This window comes from Oenanthe melanoleuca, chromosome 6, assembly GCF_029582105.1.
Source record: "Oenanthe melanoleuca isolate GR-GAL-2019-014 chromosome 6, OMel1.0, whole genome shotgun sequence".
Lineage (NCBI taxonomy): Eukaryota > Metazoa > Chordata > Aves > Passeriformes > Muscicapidae > Oenanthe > Oenanthe melanoleuca.
Genome location: NC_079340.1, coordinates 6,052,400 through 6,076,078, shown reverse-complemented (window position 1 = coordinate 6,076,078; position 23,679 = coordinate 6,052,400). Strand labels below are relative to the sequence as shown.

Below are 23,679 nucleotides of genomic sequence, written 5' to 3'. Positions count from 1 at the left end.
CATTTCATTAGGTTTCACCAGAACAAGAGAAGGATCAAGAATCAGCAGACCAGAAGAACTTGACTGAACATTCTACAGTGGGAGAGATGAAACAACCCGTGCAAGGCCCTCCATCTCTTTTACCAGAGACAGCCCAGACACTGCCTCTGGAGAAGACAGATATGACAGAAAACAGTGAGAAAGCCAAGGAGGATGTTCAGCACTCATCCTCTTTCTCGAGTATATCCATGCCTGCAGAAGAAGACACTGTGCTGGATGCCACTGTCACAAAACGATTACACCCCCCAGCAGATGCCCTGGAAGACACAAAGCCTGAACAAAGACTACACAAAGCTTTTACTGACAGCCTAGAAAGTGAACCTCCAGAAATGCCCTTCACAGCCTTCCCAGATCATCTACCCACTCAGAGTGACATGGAAGATGAGAAACTGCCGGGGATGGCTGATTACATCGCAAACTGCACAGTGAAAGTGGACCAGCTGGGAAATGAAGATATCCACAATGCACTAAAGCAAACGCCCAAAGTACTGGTGGTGCAGAACTTTGACATGTTTAAGGAAAAGGAGCTGCCTGGGTCCATGAGTGATGACTCCACTTTCAGTTACACACCTCTGCTGTACTCAAAAGGTAATCCAGGCATCATGTCACCCCTGGCAAAGAAGAAGCTGCTGTCGCAGGTCAGCGGGACCACACTCTCATGTAACTATCCCTATGGTTCTCCTCCACCTCTGATCAGCAAAAAGAAGCTCAACAGCAGAGATGAACTGTCCTCGGGCATATCACAAGGTCCCCATGCCCCTAATTCTGATCCTGTAGCAATTAATAGGCCCTCAGTCATACAGCATGTACAAAGTTTTAAAACCAAGGAAGAAAGGAAGTCAATTAATGATGTTTTTAAACGGGACATGCTAAATAAACCAGATTCTCAGCGCTGTGATTTTTCAAAACATCACCTCAGTTCTCTTGCTGAGTCTTACCTACCGAAGTTGGATATCCAGGACTGCAAAGATAAATTGAGTGAGAAAAGGGTGCTGCAGCACTCCCATGTGCCCACATTCTTGGCAGATTTCTATTCATCACCTCATCTGCACAGCCTTTATAGGCACACAGAACACCACCTTAATAATGAACAGACATCAAAGTACCTCCCCCGGGACATGTTCAGAGAGTCTGAAAATAGTTGTACTTTTACTCAATACAAACACCAAGAAAAACTAAATTTAAATTATCGCCCGTCTTTGCATCAGCAAGAAAAAAAGGCAGCAGTGGAGGCTTCTTCAGATGATCAGCCAACAGATCTGAGTCTTCCAAAGAGCATACACAAACAGACTGCAAAGGTTCCAGGCTCCAGTCTCCCTCACTCATCCACAGCCCAGCATGAATGCAAAGGGATCTCCCCATTCCAGGCTGGAAGCAGCCAGGCTGTGAGCCTAGACTGCAGCCCCAAAGCTAGCCACGTGTCCCCTATGGCATTGACAGCCCCAAAAAAACACAGTGAGTTGCTCCACAGGTCTGGGAAGCAGCAGGCCCAGAGGCTGGAAAACCTGAGAAAGATGGAGGGGATGGTGCATCCTATCAGCCGCAGAACGAGCCCTCAAAATGTTGGAGCTGCCCGGCCTCTGAAACGGAGCCTGGAGGATTTGGACAAAGTAATTTCTGAAAAAAAAATCCGAGCTGTCTCTCCTATTCACTTACCAAAGGAGACCGCAGCAAAAGACAAGGTTCCCGACCAAGAGGGGGAAGGTAGCAAGTCAGTGCATGGCTTCCATTCCGGCAGCATGCTGGAAAGCCACAAATTTCCCCTGTCAGCCCCCATCTTCCCAGGCTTGTATCCGGGAAGCCTGTGCACGGGGCTGAACAATCGCCTCCCACCCGGGTATTCTCATCCCCTGCAGTACTTGAAAAACCAGACCGTGCTATCCCCACTAATGCAACCTTTGGCTCTTCACTCCTTCATGGTGCAGAGACAATTCCTCACATCCCCTGCAAACTCCCAGCAGCTGTACAGACACTTAGCTGCAGCAACACCTGTAGGAAGTTCCTACGGTGACCTTTTGCATAACAGCATTTATCCTTTAGCTGCTATAAACCCTCAAGCTGCATTCCCACCTTCCCAGCTATCCTCTGTACACCCCAGCACAAAACTGTAAACCCCCTTCGCTCACAAAAAATGGTCTGAGGAGAAAAGTTCAGTTAACGACATTCCTCCCCCCGTGACGATGTCTTGCAGATTTAGCAATCTGTATTTTTGTCAACCAGGATGCAGTTATATCCCGCCAAGAGGAGCATCTTGCAGTCTGACGGAGACAGGACTACTTCCTTAATTCTGGTTCCTAGATCAGCCCCCTCAGCCCTTATCCCTGCCCTTGCAAAAAAGGAAAACCAAACAAACAAACAACAAAAACAAAAACAACAACAACAACAAAAAAAAAAAACAACACAGAAAAAAATCATTTTTTGGGATTTTGCATATGTGTTTTTTGAAAGGACTTGAACACAGTAAGAGCAGGTGTTCAAAGGGAGCCGTGGAAATGCAGTCTCAGTCCTGAGCTCACTGAAACCCTGGTGAGGGCTGCGTTTGCCTTTCACTGAGCCGAGGACCGGAGGCTGTGCATTGTTGCAAACGAGTCAAAGACTTCAGATGAACCTGGAAAGGAGAAGAGGGCCGAGAATCTGTACAATCAGTGGATGTGCTTTTTTGGGTAACTTTTCCTGACTTTTAAAGATTCAATCAATGCAATGTATAGTAAAACGGCAATAGATTTTTTCATTTTAACACTATTAGAACAGAATGGTAAACACTGTTTAATTTGATTGTACATATCCACTTCATAAACTACCAGTGTCACATTTGGTCACAGTAATTTATATAGTTTTGTTTGTCCAATATATTCTGTGCTCTTTATGTTTGTTTTTTTTTTTGTTCTGGGTTCTTTTGGTTTTTTTTTTTTAATTAAACAGTATCATTTTATCTGCAACTTTTTTAAAGGCTGTGGCTGTCCTAATTTTTTTTTATTATGTGTTTGTAATTTTTTTAGTTTCTTTATATTTTTGAGACGTGTTTTTGTTTTGTCGTCAAGTTTACTGTTTACAAACTGAAGCAACTGGTTCAGATTAATCTTAATGGTTATAAACATTCTGTAGGTGACGTTAATGGTGCAAGGATGCGAACAAGGTTCCTTTCCCCATGGCCCACCCCTGTGAGGTGCTGAGCACCTCTCACCCTCCTCCTGTTGTTGCAATTGCTCCTACACTGCTTCTCCTCTTCCACCAAGCTTTGCTTTCCTGTATTGTGGTCTGTGAATTTGTTGAGCATTGTACTTAATCTTACCTAGGCTGTGAAACCCTCTTGCCTACCAGAGAAACGGTCTAGAAAACAAAACCTCCCTGGCTCAAGCTGCTGAGTGACAAAGGAGTGCAGAAAACAGATTTGTTGTTTATGAGAATGTTGAGAGCTGTGCGAGCAGTCAATGTGTATTTGAATCAGAGGCTTACAGGTTGTTTCTGTGCCTCACAATGGGTAAAGGGGGTTCTGTGCAGTGGTCAGGATGGTCCTTTCACACTCCCACAGGGATCTGGGCCTCTCTCTGCGCATCCTTTTGCAGGGGGAAAGCCCAGGCATGGAGAGGCTGGATTTTCCTGATGGAAGAGCTTCCCTGTGGATGTATATTCACTTTGCAGGATGTCATCACTACGCAGCTGAGCACAGACATTGATAAAGTGAAGTGTCACTTGGAGGCTTTATACAGTGTGAAAATTGGTTGTGGTTCAAACCATCTCAGTTACTGTTCAAAGACAGTGTACTTGATACAAAAAGGAAAAACAAACTACTAAGAAACACTTTGCATGCTAGGCATGTCATTCAATTTTCCCGTGATATGAAGCCAAATACAATATATAATGTATCATACTTAATATCCAAAGGTGGAAACCAGAATAATATACTCATCTACTGTTAGAAATCCAGCTTCTTCAATTAAATACTTTATATTCCTGTGGTAAAACTATATTTAATTGATTGATAAACAGACTAGTAGAACTTGGAACATGGATGTGCCAGTGCAGAGTATTCTGCTGCTCCACAAGTCATACAGGAAACAGAACCGCACGCTCATCCAGACAGAGCCCACAGTGTGGAGGACATCTCTAGTAAAGTTGCACTAGATCTAAATCACATAAGAATCAGGGGTTTGGGGATGGGGGGAGGAGGGTGGGGGAAAAGGTGGTAGGGTATATAAAAACCTGCAGCAAACGCGAACAGAAGCTGGTTGTGTGTTTGGCAAAGCAAATGCTTCTGCTTGTTTTGGTTGTGTGTTCTGGAGTTTTGTATTTGTTTACGCCACGTGTCCAACGTCCCTTTTGGTTACGTCCTGTTGGAGTTTGCTGGTAGGCTTTTTGGAGCCATGCTGTGGCAGCACAGGACTGGGGGTTAGGGAGAGGGGAAGAAGGCTCCTTGCTTGCCCCATGAGAGGACTGACCACTGCTGGCTGGAGAAGCTCATACTGGGCAAAGTGTCAGGGCTAAGGAAAAGAAATGATGGCATAAACCCCCAACAGAAACGATGCATTATTTGTTTAAGAACTCTTTTAACAGAAATCTTGGAAATCCTTCAACAGACTATTGAATTCTTCACTGGCTGAAGTCTTTTTTTTTCCCCTCAGTGTCTTAAATGGGGCTTTGTTTGCATTGTTTGAGTTCAAGGGGCCTTATTATTGAATGAAATTGCACAAGCCTTTCTTTGTGCAATCAGACCATTGTTATTGGTAGGTTTGTAAAGGAAACTGCAGAATCTAATTGGCAATAGAGTCATAAATCTATTTACTAGAAGCCAGTTCCAAGAAGTGTTGCAATTCAAACGCACTATGTCCAGGATGCATTAGGGATGCTAAAGGTTGTGAGATCCAAAGGAAGAGGCCCTGCAGCAAATGGCTTGTGTGTGGCTTCTGGCCACACTCAGAGCCAGACTTCGTGAAGCACATGGGAAGTAGGGCCTGATTCCCAGTGTGATTGTGCCCCTGTCCAGGCAGGGTGGGAGCAGGCCAGCAGTTTGTGGCAGGTCTGTTGTGGCTCTAACTGGACTGGTGTGAAGAGCTTGCCCTGTGGGTTCATGCCTGGGAAGTAGTTTGTCCCAGAATAAGAGAAGTTGGCTTGGCAGCAGCTGGAGCTCAAGCAGGGTGCAAGTGCTGTGCTGCCTCGACCAGCAGCTCTGCTCCATTTGGGGAGATGCAGGGCTGCTGCCTCCAGAGACCACCAATGGGGCCCCCTGCTCCCACCGCCTGCTCACTTCCTTTGAGGCGATCAGTGAGGTCACATCTGGTCTGGTTTTGCGATCGTGCTGATTTTGATGAGCAGTGGAACTTCCTGCACTGGTGTGAGGCGGGTAGCATTGGCAGCGCTGCCATGAGCGCTGTTTGCTGTACATGTGGTTGATATTTTGCTCATTCTCTTTCTCTTCCTCCCCTGTCCCCCCCAGCACCATGGTTTTAAATATGTTCTAATATTGGCAGCATAATCTACTAGCTGTTTATACTTTTTTAACTTTCTTTTGTTGTAAATATTGTATACTTTTTGTGATTCAAGTTATGTAGCCTATATGCTCTGTAAGGTGATGATTTGTATATATAAAAATGGCCCAGTAATATTATATAGTTTCCCATTTAAAAGGTTATTGAGTAACCTTTGCATTAGTTTAAACACTACCAGAAATAAAGCTGAGCCAACTATAAACACTCAATTTTTGTATGTTTTCCAAATTGTACTTATTAATGCTTTTGATACTGTATTATGTGCCAATAGTTTCCCAATCACATAGCAGGCAAAAGATATTTTGTACTTTTTGATCCACTGTAATATTTAATAAAAAATGTTACTATCTGTTCCCTTTTGTGTTTGATTAATAATTCTGTAAACAGCCCTTATCGCACTGGATTACATATTATCCCATCCGACCTTTCAGCCCTCTTATATTGGCTTTTCTAGAGAAAGTATCTCCTCCTGCAAATGATTAGATTAAAGAAATGGAAGTTTGCAATTTCCTCAAGGAGGGAGAGACAAGATCTTCAGTCAGTGCCCTGCTATTTTTACAGTGTACTTGCATTAAAGTGTGGCTGTAATCATGCTGACTATAGGAATAGCTTTTGAGAGGATAATTTCCATGTTTATACAGTGGCTCCAGTACCAAATGTGCTCCATTTGCATTTCAGAGTAGGATTTTTTCCTACCAGTACTGCAAGCTTGAGCCGGGATCTGAAAATTGGCTCCTCTTCTTCCCAGCTCAAACATGGGTAAGGTTCTGGAGTCTTGGAGTCAGATGCTAACTACTAATTTGCTGATGATGCTAAACAATCACCAAGAAAACTTAATTTTTACTGTGTTGCTTGGTAGGTCCCAAAAGCCCCCATAAACCTGGAGACCTTTTGACATCCCATAAGCACAGCAAATGCTGTTGTGCTCCTGGTCTCCATAGGTGGGAAAATCATTTGGGTGTGTGTAGGTCAGGCCTGGGCACTGCCCTTGCCCAGCACAGCTCGGCAGCCGGACAGGAACAGACAGGAATGCTCTGTAGCCACCTGCTAATTCCACATTGTTTCTTAACTCCATGGTTCTGGGGCAGCTATGCAGCAGGGAGGTTTCCGTCCCCCATCCCTGGGTGGTGCAGGAGCCGAGGCCATGGGTGGTTCTGGAGGCTGCTACTGCTTTATGTATTCTGTCTGCAGTGTGTGCATGGCCAGGCGAGCACAGACCAGTTTCACAGCACTGTTAGATGAGGCTTCCGAATACTGCTGCAGTCTCAAAAACAGATATTTCCTCCTTTTTTGTGCTGGGAAATACCAGCTTGAGGAGGAGACCCAGCCACTGAGTTGGAAGAGACCCATCAGGATCAGCAGCTCGTGCCCCTGTGCAGGGCACCCCAGGAGTCACATCCTGTGCCTGCCAGTGTTTTCCAAACACTTCTTGAACTCAGTCTCTGTGCTGTGATCACTTCCCATATGTGAAGCTATGAGAGAAGATGGACCTTCTAGCAAACCTTTTCCCCTATCCACTTCTGTCTTTGCCAAGCTGAGGTATTTTCTTCTTTTTATGTTGAAAATGCAGCCAACCAGTGAAAGAGGTGGGGAAATGTGAACATGTGGATGCTGGTCTTTGCAGGAGATGCAGAGATGGCCAAGGCAACTTGGTCCGGCACCATATTTGCTTCCTTGGTTTTTTTAGCCCTTCCTAGTTTGTGGATTAATGTAAGCCAGTGGTGCCTGTTCTTGCAGTTCTGGGGGTGCCTATTAGGCTGCCCTACCCACTCCTCGGAGTGTGGCTGGAAGAAGAGCCCAGGAGCAGCACCTGGAGCTTTGCATAGTCAGACCAGCCTGGCCTGTGAGTGGCACTGAGGCACAGCATCCTCTCTTGGTTGGGCTGGGCACTTCACAGTGAGTTTGCTGGGGATCACTTGAGGGTCAGTGCACCCACACCTGGGCAAGCAGCAGAGCAAAGTAGTCTGTTGACAGCAGCCAAAGCGTTTGCAGGCAAACAGGGGCACTTCTGCAGGGCTCAGTGCACCCCACCAGTGGAGGAACTACATCCAGGAAGAATTTGTCACCGTAGTAGGAACTCCAAAGTGCTTCTGTGTTTGAGAGTGAAATGCCCAGTGATTTGAGAGAGGACAAGGGATGCTGTACCACTGGCTTGCTGCAGACAAAGAGTTTGTCACCTTGTCACATCAGTTTTTCAATTCAGCTGCCAGCAGCAGGGAATTAACAGTTCTGAGTGTGTGAAGCAAAGTGAAGATGCGCAATCTGGTGTTGCTGGCTGCAGTTTAGTTCCTCTGGCTGAAGGCTCTTGGTTCTCTGCTTTGCTGCCTCACTTTTCCACAATTACATGGCAGTACTCTGTGCTGGGCTCCTTTCAGAAGGACCAATGTCATTGAATCTGGTTTCCTGATTTCTGGGCCATGGTACACACCCCTTGAGGATGTTGCAGAACTTTTGCAAGCCTTGCACCCCAGCAGGTAGGGAACAGAGCGCAGAGGGCTGAAAGCTAGTGGAGATCCTGGGGCTGGATTCCCCTGCCCTGGATACATCTGAGGGAAAATGGCTCAGCAGCAGCTGCATTGCCTAGCAGCCTTTTGGGGCCAATGATAATCCCATGGTGATGCCAGCGTGTTGGGAATGGCACCCTTCCTCTGTCGCTGCTCCAGAATATTTCAGGAACATTTTTTGCAAAGTTTCTGCTGCTGGGAGTAGCTGATCACACAAAGACATCACTGCTAATCTTCACTGGCACTCCTATTGCTCTCAGGAATTCAGCACTCACCCACAGCTTTCCAGGAACATCAGACACCTTTTGGTCTTCCCAAAGCAAAAACAATAGAGCCTGTATGTTTGCCTTCCCAAATATGGGCATACTCACAACAAAAGTACTATAAGTATGTATTGCTTCTGCAACTGAAGAGAAGCATGGGAGGATTGGATGGTCTTGAGGAAAGCAAAAGAAGTGACCTGCAAAGCGTCCCCAGTCTGCCTGGAGCTGTGGCTGCTAAGGGTTTGCACTCCTGCAGGAGAAAACTGCGGCTGTGGCCAGGCAGCATCCCCTGCTGCCCCCTGTGCAAGCACTGCATGTTCAGTGAGCTGGCAGGGATGCAGCTTAATTTGTGCCTTCATTTAGCTTTTCAATTTGACCTTTGTGGGATTAAAGGAGAGCATTCGTGATGTCAGATGCTCTGTCTAGTGCTCACCTTGGGAACGGGTCCCCCCAGGTCAACAGCCAGCCTGCGGCCAGAGGTGCCCAGTCCTGGTGGCTGGTGCAGTGGGGACAGGACTCTCCACAAGTGCTAGCAGCATGGAGACAAATATGCCCAAAACCAGGTTAAACAAATTCATGAGGAATTTCATGGCTGCTGAAAAAGCAGTGATTTGGGCATAAGTGCCGCATTCAAGAGACCCTGAATTCTGAATGGTGGCAGTTGTGAAAACCTCGTGCTCACAAAGGTGAGGGGTGCTGAGGGGCCAGCACGTGTGCCCTGTCCTTGCATGCTGCACCATAACATGGGCACAAAATTCCTGGTAATTCCCTCCTCCTCCTCCTGATGCTGCTCCCGGGGACAGAGGGGCTCAACAGCTGCTTGGTTTTGGTGATGAGCATAAAAGCACATAACAAATTGTCTTGGGTGTGGGAGCTGCTCTCCTGGGAAATGAGGTGGCTGAGGATGCCGGGCCCATGAGGGGCTTCTCTAATAAAGGAAGGAAGAGGGGGAAACCCACTGAACTTGCAAATGGTGCTTGGTTTGTTCTGCAATTTAGTCAGGAAAGGAAAAAGCATCCCCATGCCCTCTGCCACAGGCCATGCCCTAAGGCATGTGAGGCCATGCAGTGAGATGCTACCGCGTGAGGGGCTGCCCTGCCATGAGGGGCCTGCTGTGAGGGGCTGCTATTCCATGAGGTGATCCATGAGCAGCTGTCATGCTGTAAGGGGCTGCCATGCTGTGAGGGAATGCTGTGAGGGGCTGCTGTTCCATGGGGGTATGCTAGGCTGTGATGCAACATGGCAAAACTTCCCATCTTGCACAAGTAGGTGAGTGCTGCTCTTTAGCCATTTTGGTGCCAAAATTATTTGTTTGTTGAAATAGGTGTCTCACGACCTTGAGCAAACTGCAAATGCCCCCTCGTGCTGGGAGACACCAGAGGGGTGTTTCAGCAGCAGCCCCAGCTTATTTCAGGGCCACCACACAGAGGTGTGGTAGCTACAGGATCATTGGACAATGCCATCTTCCTTCCATGAGGCAGGCACCATGACGAATCTACGCTGTGAAAGTGCTGGGATGCAGGAGCAGGAGGCAAAGATGAGGGGGAGCTGTGCTGCACTCCCAGTGCATATTCCATGTACTAAAGGACACACAGTGGACCCAGTGGTGTCCCATGCCATAAGGATGAAACTACTGCACCTCTGTCATTCTGTGGATAGTTCATGGATACACCCTAACAGAAGTAAGTTGAATTTGCAGGCAGCCCAGGTGTGTGTAAGCAGGGGAGCAGTGGATATCTGCAGTGAGAGGTGCTGGCTGGTATTGCTCAGAGCAGGATTCAGTTCCTGTAACCTAAACTAGGTGTGCACCCAGTCGGGGTTCAGCCACTGCTGGTCTGCGGAGACAAGTCCAGGGAGCGCTAAACCTGAGTGCTCTGCATGTGGCTGTCTGCACCCCACTCAGGTCCCATCAGGGTGGCTGAGACCTTGACATGATCAGCTTGTGTGGTTACACGGACAGGTGATGGCCATGTGGCTCTCCTGGGCCGGTGCCCTGCTCCTCCAGTGTCCAGTACCAACAGGAGGAATTACCAAGCTGGCACAGGAGGCACACACGGGCCTTGTCCTCCCCTGGTACAGCCTTCTGCACCTCTACCCAAACCCTCCATCCCTTGCAGGGCTTTCTCATGTTTCTTGGCAGTGGTTTTGTCTGCAAGCTCCCCAAAAAACAGCCAGGCAAACCAAGCTCTCTCCCTCTGCCCCCCACCAGTGTCTGCGGAGCTCTCAAATGAAGAATAAAGTCATTTGTTTCTAATTATATTTGGCAGCCACTCAGAGAATTTAGGATTAAAGCGCGCAATTTTTTTTGCTCCTGATTAAAGTACTTGACCTCATAAGAAAAAGCAAAGATTTCAACACACCCCCACAAGTAGGCTAGGAACAAACTGCAGAGAAAAGACCAAAAGAGAAAACTCCCTTTGCTCTACATACACAGAATAATTCATTATGAAACAAAAGGCAGAATATTTAGTGCATCGCCCGAGCTCGCCTAGAGCTCAGCTAACTGCCCAATTACTGCTTTTACAGTTCTTACACCAAGCAAAGGCACACACATTAAAGATCCATATGCCCCACTGAGCCAATGGCAAGCGCATGGCCAAGTCCCATTTTCTGCCTGCAGGAAGAAAGTGCCTTTCACGAGACCATGTCAGCTTGCCTGGCCCCCATGCCCAGCTGGCAGGACACTGGGATAGGGAATAGTGACAGCAGGCATGTGAGTTGTCATCATCATCTTTTTTCCTCCATATTCCCAGGCTGAAATAGTTTTTACCCATCAGGTACAGCATGCCTGGTGCCTAATTTCAAGCAGCAGCTGCCCTGGGGTGGCCAGGGGTGGCAGACCCTTTTTCCTACCTTCCACTCAGCATCATCCAGCTCCCATGTTTGCTATTTCCCCCATCTTTAATACAGCACAAGGATGTGTCGCAACTGCAGAAGAGTTAGTTGGCTTCCAACCAAGAGAAATAGCAATGATCTTGATGGCATCCTTTAAAATAGCAGAGAAACCAGCTCCGAGAGAAATTAACTACCCTGTGAGGTTCCGTGGTCCATAAAATACTTCCCCTGGCTCCATGGTTTTAAAATAACATGAAAGAAATGCTTTCCATAAAAAGTAGTTAACTAGCAAACTGATTTTTTTATAGTTGCAATTCTGAGTCATACCCAAACAAAATAGCTATACAAGCATTAAATTATACATTAAAGAAGGCTGATAAAGACAGTGAATTACAGAGTTACCATATAAGATTTCGGATATACAGAAAACAGCATTAACATTTATATTAAAGGTGACCTAAAAAAGGGGACTAAAATAATCTGTGATGCTTCTGATTTGTCATGATGCAGGAGAAATGGCTCCAGCCTTACTGCCACCTAGTCTCTGCTGTCATCCCTGCTTTCTCTGCTATCATGCCTACTTCCCCTCCCCATCCTCTCCTCCAAAAACTAATGGAAAACAGAGGGTTGCTTTCTGCAAATAGTTAGGCTAAGGTTTCACCTGCAAAACTTCCTTGGAGGACATAAAATGGATGTTTTTCTCAGTGCTTACCCAAAACAGTAAGACAATGAATTTTTAATGGAGAGATATTTTTCCTCTCTGTTTGACAGGTACCAGGGTTTGACCATGGCAAACAAATGCAGCAATGGGTACAGGTGGCTGCAATGGGGCTGAGGGGTGGTTCCTCATTGAGGGCTTATTCTGCATCACCCTCCAGTGATTATTCCCCTGGGAGCTTCCTAGCTCCTGTGAGGTTGGTCCTGTGTGCTTCAGCTCTTCCTGGGATGGGGGTACTGCCTGCCTCACTTCTCCAGCCACCTGCAGGGTTTCATAATGCCTGTGGGCAATATAAAAGATGCAATTAGAAAGATATAAAATGAAATGTTAAATTTATGTTTATATAGGTAGATATTAATACAAAAGTATAAACAAAATATTAAAATAATTTTATATTTGTAAATATTAAAATATTTTTATATTTGTATTAATATATTTTTTGTAGAGAAATGTATTATCTATATATATATAGATTTGTTATCTATATATCTATGTATATAGACATATTCATTGTATGAATACGTAATGTAAATATATAATTGCCTCTGAGCCTGCTGCTCCTCTGTCCCTGACATCTGGGATTTTTATCAGGTTATTTGGTTGCTCTTAGTTTCAGAATTTATGTGTAAGTAACTGACACACGAATTGCCATACACAGGTACACACACAAACACATCAGCCCTGCACAAGCAACACATCTGTAGGTGATCAGGCTCGTAAAATGGTGATGCCTGATGTATTTGCTTTTTCCTATTGCCACATGTCTTGGCTGTTGGGGCACTGCCACCACCCTGTTGGGGTCCCCTGCAGCCACCCTTGCCATTTGAGCCACTTTGGCTGGATGTGAGCTGAATTGCTCATATGGTGGAGAAAAATAGTTGTTAAGGACTAGAAAATATTGATTTATATAAAATAATAATATGCAGAGAGGGGGAGAGAGAGATCATATGTGCATGCCCTGAAGTACTGAGAACTCAGCATTTGCCATGAGAGCAGTGGGGTTAACAGGACCACTGGCAGTTTTGCACCAGTGTGGCTTTCCTCAAGGAGCTGGTGATGGTTTCTTGTATCAATACTATCCAGAAATTAAGAATTTGGCTCTATTTTTCCGGATCTTTCGGTACAGTTTTGACAGGCTTGAAAGCAGGTGAGGAGGATTGGGTAGAGGTGGTTTACTGTGTAGGGCAGCTGTCAACAAACCCACCCAGTTCCTGCTTTTGCCATGCCCTAGGATGGAACACCAGCACTTTGGAGCAACACATGAGTGGTGTCCATCCTGCTCTATTGCTACAAACTGAACACCTCTTCCAGCTGGAAGCTGGAATCCCATTCTGGTGCTAGGTCTGTGATGATCCTGCCCCCATAGGCTGTCCATAGCCAGGTTTAGGGGGCTTGCAGAAGTGTGGGGGTTGGCTGATTTTGTAGAAGATTCTCTGTGCATTTGGGCTTTAGGTTGCTAATATACAAAGACTCCAGATTTCCAGCTGTAGCCTGTTCTTCTATACCTTTAGTATCTGCCTTGTGGTAAGGGAGGTGGCTGCAGGGTGGCCATGTGGCCTGTCCAACAGCCTGCCTTCAACGATCATGAGAGGTCCTTTGGAGAAATACCCTGTGAAGTATGTTGGCCAACACTTCTTCTTTTAATGCTTGCAAAATGTGTCCCCCAGCAGCAAATCCAGAAAGTCACGTGTGTGCTGGCACGTGCCACAGCAGGGCAGCCATCTGCTTTGCCACCACAGACATCTTGTCTCATGACATGACAATCACACCATAAAATCCTGGTCGCTGCTGAAGGGCAAGCGAAGAGATGTACAGGACAAACTTCTCTGTCATTCTCTTTCATTAACTGTAGCTTTAGAATTAGACAAAACTCCATTTCATCTGATACGAAAACAAGAAGCCAGCACTACTACATCAAGAGATGAACAAAAGTGGATTACATTTTCCCATCTGGAATAATATTTCAGCTGAACCAATCATTACCCATATGATATAAAATAAACTTGAAATAATAAAGCCTGACTACAACCCACTACATTATGAGTTTACCCGTGTGATATCAGTCAAATGTCTTTTGGTGTGGACAGGTTTCTGATCCAAAACAGATCTCCTACACAGCAGCTGCAGATGCTTCTCTTCTCCAAACTAGTACAAAAAACATAAAAATGGTACAAAAGAAAAGTCTGAACTGCAGCAAAGGACCTGGCCCCTGAAGCAAGAATGAGAATATAGGAGAGCCAATTCATTAGGGTGTCATGTACATCAATGAGAAGGGGATTTTGCTCCTAATAACTTAGAGTGTGACATGAAAAACATTCAGGTTTCACTCCTTAGAGTACCACTGTCCTGTCCAGCAGTAGACCCTGACCCCACCAGTCTCCATCCACCATGCCTCGTGCCACCAGCTGCCCAGGTCATGGCAGGACTCTGAGAAAGAAGCCATTATCCCCGCCATCTCTCCATCTTCCCCTGCATATCCTGCTTTCAGCTGCTAATGGAGACAGAGGAACAATTCCAAGAGTGGAGCCACCAGTTGTATTTTCCTCTGGCTGCATGGTTTTTTATCTCCTTCTCTCTTCACTGGTGAACAATAGCTCTGCTCAGAAAGCAGCATCTGTTCTTCATTTAAGCCAGTGTTAAGCTGCTTTGTTACAGATTGATGGAGCCAGAAGGAGGTCAAACTTGATTTATCCAAGTTTGGAGAAAGTCCCACTAAATAGCTTGTCTATAGCACCTATTGATTATTGGCCCTTGTCCTGGTTTGAAAGACAGGCATTTGCTAGGGAAGGCAGGAGCCTCCCCTGGATTGGAGAATGTAAACTCCCTCCCTCCAATTATTATGATTTTGAAATTAAGGGGCTCTCAGGCAAAGATATGGGGACAGGAATAACAGTTGTTTACTAGTATGTATAACAAGAGAAACAAAACAGCAGCCCTGGAATTAATATCAAACAGAACCAGGAACCCAGTAGCAGTCCTCTGGGTCAAGGGCACCTTCTCCTTTGGTGCAGTTACCATCACAGCCAGCAGAATGAGCAAGAAATCCCAGGGTGGTGGACGGTGGTAGCTGTGGAACATCCCAGAAAGCAGGGGTGTGCGGGCTACGGCGTGGAGAAACCCAAAGCAACAGCAAAGAAACAGAGGTGGCGGGTCAGCCACAGCCTGGCTCTGAGCAGGGTGGGGAGAGGCAAAGTTCAGGATTCCCTGGGCACTCGAGCAGATGGTGATAGGTCCCTCAGGTGCTGGTGAATTCTCCCCGCAGTAAGTGACAGCCTGGACATCCTTCTCCAATGCCAAAGAGTGAGAGAAAAAGATCTGCAACTGCTCCAGCCCCCTGTCCCATGTGTCTGTCCATCCGAGAGAAAAACTCCCAAAACTAGAGGAGTTCCCTCTCCCCTGTCTCAAGTACTTAACCATTCAGTGCTTCTTAGCATGTCAATGGGAAGAAATTCCACAGGTGACAAGAAGAAAACCCAACCCCAACAGCCCTCTTCCCTTCAGAAGAATTATGTGGATCAAAGAACTGAAATCCACTTGATAGGGAACAGCAGTTCCCTACTCAGTCCAAATTTGGCCTTATAAGGCTGGTGACTGAAAACCCCAGAAATGCCGAACGAGCTGTATGCTATTAGAATAAGGCTACACCTCCATATAGATCAGGCAAAAAGGAATTACAGCTGGATACTTCAAACTAAGGAACAAGGTTACCTGGACTAGAAATCCTGTGGTTCCTCCATCTCTGGTGGCCTGGATGAGGACTCTACACTCCTGCTGCAATCATCACTCTTCAACGCTGTTCCTCTCTCTCTGATGGAGTGAGGTTTGGATTTGTTATTAGTTGATTATTTTTTCCAAAACCAACTTTAAAAAAAAAGAAAAAAGCTCTGCCTCTGTTAATTAGGCCTCCTGAAAGCAAGCTGTATTTGCTGAAATATCACAATATAGTACATGATGCCATGATGGCTGCACTGCTTCTGTCCAGGCTGGTTGCTCAGGGCTGTGGTGATCTCCATGTGCCAGATCATCCAGAGCTGGACAGGACAGCCCTGTGCAGCTCCCTGCTGCAAAATGTGGACACTGCCTAACTTGACCAGCATAGAAGATTCAGCCAGCAAATTAGCACCAATGGTCCTCAGCCCTGTGAGAATTGCTTCATCAATACAGCCATCCTTACCTGATGAGCAGTCCACAGTAAGAAACGGAAAACTTGTGCCATTTTGATTTATTTTCCTTTATCTAATTAAGAGAAGAGGAAGGGAAGAAAGAAGGAACATGAATTACATTTTCAAATACTCTCTTTGAGATCATACTGACCTGTAACATTTTGATCTAGCTCCTGAACCTGTTCAGAAAGGTTTGCAACCTCTGGGAAGTTGCACTGAGTGGCCATGCTGCACACCTCAGCACTTCAGAGGAGTTCAGGTGTGATTTCTGCCTGCAAGTTATGTTCCATGCTCAGGTATCATCTCTGCCCATGTCTTCCAATTATAACCAACCCTTCTGTAGGTTTTGCTGCAACACGTCACAGCTTCTGTGATCCATCCTGAGCAAATGCCAGCCTGTGCTGCCTAAAAAGGTGATCATATAAATGCTGTGCTTGACTTCTCCTGGCTTTTACCATTCAAGTTAACCTGATGTTTAATCCCCTTGTGTTAAAGGGAGTTTATCAATGAAGGAACTGCTTTATGGAGAGTGCAAAGATATTTTTCACATCCAGTGTTAAGTATGGAGACAATTAATTGCAAATATCTCACAGCACTCCAGGCACTTCTCCTCTGTCATACTCTCTCCAGAGAGAGAAAGATTTGCGAAGGTCTTCCAATGATGTCTAATTTCAGGCAGCTTGGAGGCACCCTCAGTGCAGTTTGGCTCCTGCCTCTGCAGGAGCATAGGAAGACCACCTATTCCCAGCCATAGTGAAAAACCTGATCAGAGACATTTAATAGATTTCCCTGAAAACTGGGAGGGGATGGAAAAAACCTCACCAGGGCTACAGTGAACACTGCTGACTGCGAACTGGTCAACCTTCCCAGGAAAACTTGGATTTTTCCAATTGCTGTGCTCCTGGAGTTGCAAAAAAACAAACCTCACTGTAGTACACTGGTACATGTCCCCACTTGCTGGCTGTCCCTGTGCTGGATGCTGCTGCCCTGCATGGTCCCTCCAAGCTGTGCTGCAGGCAGGACCCACCTCTCACACCCGAACCCCTCCAGCTGGTCCCGAGTTACACAGGCCTGGCTTCCCCACTTTCTCTTTGCTCCATACATGTGTGTGTGTGTGTGTGTGTGTGTGTGTGTGTGTGTGTGTGAACAGGCCTCACCTGGAGCCTGCAGACATAGAGGTGGTGTAAATGAAAGTGTAAACACGGCCATTCTCATTAAAGGATGTGCAGAGTGAGGTGTGCTGCAGCTTAATGCAATCTCGCTTTGAACAACTGTGAGGAACTCATAGAATTCTCATAAATCTTGATAATTTCACTTTCATTGAGGGTTTTTATTATCCCTTTTAAAATTTTGTTTGTTTTCTTACTCCATTAATCATTTTCTTCTTTTGAAGTTCCTCTCTCCAGCGAGGGAGAATTAAAAAGTTCTGCTTGGCAGAACCAGTGAACCACACCAGTTGCTTACTAAGAAGGATGAGGATGTCTCTTGACCAAAGTGTGGGTAAAGAAGGGGTGCACCCACGTGATCCAGTGTATAGCCTTCCAAGAAAGCTTGGATGCTCTTTGTCAGCAGTGCAGCTATCTGGAGCCCGGTCCTAACCCTTGTCTCACTGGCTTGGGAGATACTATCGTAAACTTCGTGACATTTGGCAATCTATGTCATCCTCCAGCTGCTACAGCACTGCAACCACGGTTTTATGTGTATGATCTATCTTCCAACTACCTTGATCACTTCTAAAAGGTCCACTACTCTCTTAGGAAACTATTGTCCTTAGTTACTACACCAGGAAAAGTTGAGGTGTGAAGGGGAGGCAGAGGGAATAAGAGGAGCCCGTTGCGACTCTTGGAGCCATCCAAGGGGAAGAAGTGGCATGGGAGAGGCCCTGAAGTAACCCACAAAGGAGATGAACCTGGAGGGAACAAAATCTGGGGTAAAGTTACAACTGTGCTAACACTGAAGCACAGACAGTTTCGCTCTAAACTGGCAACTTGCGGGGTTGTGTCTAAAATCCCCTTATTCATGGGACTCAACTTCCATGACAAAATAGTCTTGTTGAAGAGAAGCCTCCAAAATGTGACCTACTGGACTGAACAGCCAAAATGTCAATAGAAATAATATTCTACTACTTTTTTAAAAGGCAGCTGCCTCAGTATTAGGATCTATGGTTGGCAAAGGCCAGCTTTCTCAGCAAACAATTTTATTTATGAACCTCCTTTAACTAACACTTATGTGGTAGCCTGTAGTCCTGGTCAAATGCTCAACTCGTGAAGGGAAGGAGCATGAAGCTGGAATCCTGCAGAAACCCATTATTCCTTATGGTAAAAGGGCACCCTAAATGGTGGGGGCAAGGCTGCATGGGGGTATATGGACCACAGCCAACCCTGGGACAAGGATCCCGGTCCCACTCTGTCTGCAGATCCAGGGACAAGTAGAGTGTCAGCCCCCTCCTGAATTACTGCCTTTGGGTACATGTGCCAGAGGGATGTGAGGACTGGCAGTGTGCAGGGAGCTCATCCTGGGACACATCAGAGGAGATGCTCCAACACTTTACTCATGAAAGCTTTGCTTCCAGTGCCCTCCATAAAGCAAACAAAAACCCAGGTTTTGGCTACAAGCAACAGTGACCCCACAGCCTGTGACCATGCAGTGCATCATTGGTGCAGTAGCCTTCACAGGTCCATTGTCTCAGAATTTTGTACCTGATCATCTTTTCAACAGTAGTTAGGTGGTTAATTACCTGAGGGTTGAAGGCTGAAGTCTTATTTTTCCTATGTGACTTAGTAATTACATTACCCCTGTTGCTATTACATAATGTAAGTAACAGCTACTTGATTTTAAAAGAATAGAAAAACCTGGCAGACAGTTCAGAGTAATTTCATTTTATATTGGAGCCTAATGCTAACAGATTGCACAAAAAGCAGAAGGCAGCTGCCTGGAATAGTCTAAAATAAGCATGTGGTAACCAACAACTATTATTATAGTATTACTGCTTATAATTCCCAAATGGAGAATTAAATTCCTGTAATAGATACAGCTTTTAATGAAAACAAAAATAAAAGTATTTGCTTTTTCTGTCAAGGAAAAGTCTTTTAGGAAACGATACCACTGAATGTACATTTCCCAAGGGAGGGTGGAAGGAAAAACCCCCAACCTTGCAAGATTCTTTTGCACACGGCTTCTGCTTTCTACAGATTCCACTGTAGGATTGTCTCAGATTTCTTCTAAAGGGCGGGCAAAAAGAAAGATTTATTATTTAGAGATAAAAATGAGCTAATTAGATTTTTGAGCTATAATACATACTCTATGTAACTGCATTTAGATTGGAATTTAGCATTCATTTGCCAAAAAATGACATTCCCTCTTCCCCACAAGCCAAGGAGCCTGTGTGCTCCATTTCTGCCTCTTAATGTGTCTGACCAGGAACAGAATGGCAAATTACAGGGCTGGTGAATAGGAACATAGGATCACATTTCAGGCTCCGAGAGCTTAATATTAGCTAGTACATTTTTGACCTTAATTTTAAAAGGCTTTTACTTCTCCAGTTTATATGGGAAGGTTGGCTCAGGCATGGGGATCTGGGCACTAACCTGGTCTCCCAGCCAGACTTAAAAGTAACTCAAACAATCAATGCCTCTTAATTTGAAATGCTTGATGACTAATCTCTTGTTTTCTTTAATTAATGACCTAAAGTTAATCATTATGAATGGTAAATTGTCTATTTCATCATCAATAGGAAGAGTTCCTATGGGAAAATGTTCCTCTATAGCTTTAATTTAAATATGCATTTTCACATCACACTTACCACATCCTTACCTTTATGCTATCGCATGATTACAGGTCCATTAACTAATCACATTTGACAACTTGTTTATTGAGGGGAGCAACTATTTTACATTGCTTGCCTGGGAAAAAAAAATATGCTAACAAACAATTATTCAGCAGCTGCAATCATGGAGCACTGAATTAATTGCTGGGAAGATCTCAGTCAAGATCTTGATGAAAAACCAAAGAAAATGTTGTTTGACAGAATGTGTGAATGAGAGTACCAGGAGGGACTCAGGCTTGGTAAGCTGCAGCCCTGCTCCACGGAGCACTCCATGAGGACCTTCAAACACTGCACTCAGAGGAGGAGGCGGCTGTGGAAAAGCTAATTTGCTTGTTCGTTCTTTTATGTTTAGTTTATCAAAATCAGAACTTACACATATAATTTTATTATAGGATCAGGATGCTGCTAAAATGGGCCAAAAAAACGAAGAATAATCAGGTCTATAAAGGCTGATACGTGGCTATCTCATATGTGCAACCTCTGTGGATCACTTCTCCTGCCATAAAAATAATTAACCCAAAGGGTACTGTGAGGCTTCATGATTACTAAGCACTTTCTCCCAGTGGGAACTGCTGTGATTGCACTGGACTGGGATAAAAAGCAGAACAAGGCATGTGGGGATCTTGACTCTGGACCTGTCTGGGCAAAATTGTCTTGGTGCACCTTGGTGCTGGGGAAAGCCATTCACACCTTGACAAATGCCCAGGAGGGCGTCAGGAGAGTTTTGTATCTTGAGTGTGCAAGATCAGTGCTTTGCTGGGACTAGAGCATTGTAGAAAATAGTGGGATTGCTGCTAAAGCTTGATGAACACACTGAAAACATCAACTGGAAAGGGTTTTCTGTTCTCTTCAGCTCCTTTGTGACTGCTGCTCCTTCATCAGCATGAGGAGGACCAGAGTGTCTCACATGAGAGACAGTCCCAAACTACTCCATGGACAAGTCACAGCCTGCAACACGCTGGCCAATCCCAAGCCATGCTTTCTTCTTTCAACAGCTGTAACCTTGTGCACTTTGCAAGTCAGCTGAGATGAAATACGTTTCTGCCAGATAAGACTAATTCCTACAGTGTCACTGGAAAGGGAAGGAAAGCTTAAAGATGCAAAATTCTCTATAGTAGAGGGCTTCAAAAGTGAAGTACAAGGACCAAACAATATCTTCTCTGACTATCATGTTACTATAAAAAGCTGAAAAAATTGCCCAGTAAGCTGAAGGGCAGTGATAATGTCAGGTGGCTTCTCAGAAAACATCCTGATTGGGCTTTTTGATCACATCCCATTAGTAACACAGTCAGCTTTTCAAAACTGCCCTGTTCTTATATGAAAAGTTGCTAACAGTTTGTTAGCATCATCTCTCTATAAATGGGGAGAAATAGAATTATTTTCCCTTTCCTGCATGCCCCAAGTTCAGAGGTTCTGTGAGGATGGCAGTATTGAAGTCAGTCATGAACATGGCACTGTTTGATCAAACCTAGCATGCCTAAGGACTAATGCCTCAAAAAGTGTGATGGAAACTTCTGTCACAATGGTTCATATTTAAGTGAAGGGCGGAGAAGCTGTGGACCCTTCCTTGACTCTTGTTTAATATCAGTGAGAGACCAAATTGAATTTATACCCTTGTATATATCCTGATTCAAATAATTGTTTCTGCAGCAAGCCCTTGGCTCTCTAATGCTTCAACATGAGACAGAAGGAGTCTAACTAAATAATTGGCTCTATCTTTTCCTTTTCCCTTTTTAAAAAATTTTTTTTTGCAGGTACGGTTGACAGAATTTGCCCTGCCAAAGGAAATGTAGAAAAAAGCAAGTAAACAAGTTGTTGCTAAAGTTTGTATTAATCATTCTAGTAAGGTGTAGAGTAGCTGAAGACTCATGTGTTCTGGTTTATCCTTATGAAAAATGTAAATAGCAGGTTACATATTAATGCTTAGAAATCACTAACTTTATTTGCCAAGGAATTATACAATTATTTTAAATGAATGAACAGAAAAGTGTACATCAGGCTGTAGGCTCAAGTGGCTATTGCATGAGCTGGGTTAAACCTGAGGTGCTCCCAAGACAGCAGACCTTTATTCTTCTTTAGGATAATGATCAAGCAAATGTTTAAGAATCTTTCTAATGAGGTCATGACTAAAATATGGTGTATTATTAGACACACAAATGAACTCATTAAAATAATAGAAAAATCCTGATATATTAAAGGCATTGTGTATTAAATCCAATTTGTCCTGAAGCCATGCGTTGAATACCATTATTAGGATCTGTCCTTAATAAAAAGCTTTCAATTTAGTTAATAAAATTTGAGACTCTACTCATTTTGAGCAAAGTTTCTTCCATGCTTGAAGAGCTGGTCTGCCCCATGCCAGGTAGCCCATGCTGTGCAATAAAGCTACAGCGATGAGAAGAACATTCTTATCCTCTACATCTAGTCCCTTGCTCTGGATTCAGAAGAAAGGCAAAGTTGCCATAGGCCCTTTATTTTCCTACCAGCCAAATATACAGGCTAAGAATGTGTCAAACTCAGTGTTTCGGCAGTTGACACTCCAGCTGATCCATCCATGTCATGGGAAGGTCGGTTAAATGGCTCTCAGTTTATTTCAAAAGCTCTCAACCCTTTTGTATAGACATTGGACTGAAGAGTAATGACCACTCAAAACCGAAGGAAGTAAAGCAGCTGAAGCCATCTGAAAAACAAATGCTGTGGGGACAAAGCAGCTTGCTCGTGCCAGCCAGTTATAACAATTTTTCCTGCTATTGAGAAATTTGTGAGATGTTAAGGTCACCATAACAGTGCTACAATTTTCCTTAGCCTAAATTACATCTTTAGTTAGGCACACACCATTTTGGCCACAGAGTGATGGAAATATTTTTATTTGGTTTTTGCTAATGCAGAATGAGTAGCTAAAACGGAGGCAATATTAATGAATGCATTCTGTTCTTGTAAATCAAGTGCCCGTGAGCGCGTAGTGTGTGTTCAGCTCTGGGCATGCAGCTCAAGAAAGATATCGTCAAAATACATGTGGGATTTTGAAATAGACACTAATTAGAAAATGGAAAATATAATCCAAATAAAGATGGAAAAGACTGGGACTATTTTCCTTTAGGGTGAAAAAACTTAATCAATGATATTTGTATTTTGGAACCGCTTTTATAGTCAGTGACAGAAAAAGGCATGTTATGAACACGTTCTGACCCTTTCCTTCTTAGCAAAAGAATATACACAAATTTTAAAGCTTGGGAAGAAAACTCTTGTGGCATATTATCAAGCTGTAAGTGCTACAAGACAGCAGCGATGCCAAAATTTAAGTAAATTAAAGAATACTTTTATTTACTTTTAACTGCCACTCTGAATTCATGTCCAGACAGAGGCATAAAGTGAAACTTTGACAGAATAAAAGGCTTCCCACGTCTGCATATTAAAATTACTAGTGTAATTACTAAGGGGTGGGTAGAGGTTGTGTATGAAACCACTTTCTTCTGCAAATGTATAACTACCTAACACTGGACAAGAGCCAAAAAAAACCCCTTCAGGTGAAATAATGTGTATTACAAATATCTTTTTGTAACTATGTTGCAAGAAGTTTATAGAAATGTGAAAAAATGCCAAAACATAATAAAAGATACTTCACTAGTTGTTATAAATTTTCCTTGCTTTGGGGTGGTACATAAAAACATTTAGAAAGCTATCTTGATATAAAAATCTTGAAAGATTATTCTTTCCTCATAAAAAGCAATTTATTTTGATGTCTAACAAACTGTGTTTTTTTGTAAGTATATAATACCTATATGGAACACTTACAGTTTACCCATTTGCTAAAGGTTACATGAAGAGATCATCATATCTTATAC

At 44.3% G+C, this 23,679-nt stretch overlaps 2 protein-coding genes across 4 annotated transcripts in view; one reads left to right on the top strand and one right to left on the bottom strand.

The window, feature by feature from the left end:
• ARID5B (AT-rich interaction domain 5B) overlaps nucleotides 1-5,879 on the top strand; it is a 115,769-nt gene extending 109,890 nt beyond the window's left edge. For all 3 annotated transcript variants that reach the window (XM_056494741.1, XM_056494742.1, XM_056494740.1), the window contains one exon: nucleotides 12-5,879. In XM_056494741.1, coding sequence (XP_056350716.1) covers nucleotides 12-2,150 — 2,139 coding nt within the window. In that variant the 3' untranslated portion in view covers nucleotides 2,151-5,879. The remainder of the gene's footprint in view (nucleotides 1-11) is intronic.
• A 5,605-nt stretch (nucleotides 5,880-11,484) lies between these two features.
• The window catches only part of RTKN2 (rhotekin 2), a 65,948-nt gene continuing 53,753 nt past the window's right edge, over nucleotides 11,485-23,679 (bottom strand). Inside the window, exon 13 of the mRNA XM_056494749.1 lies at nucleotides 11,485-12,125. Coding sequence (XP_056350724.1) covers nucleotides 12,117-12,125 — 9 coding nt within the window. The 3' untranslated portion in view covers nucleotides 11,485-12,116. The remainder of the gene's footprint in view (nucleotides 12,126-23,679) is intronic.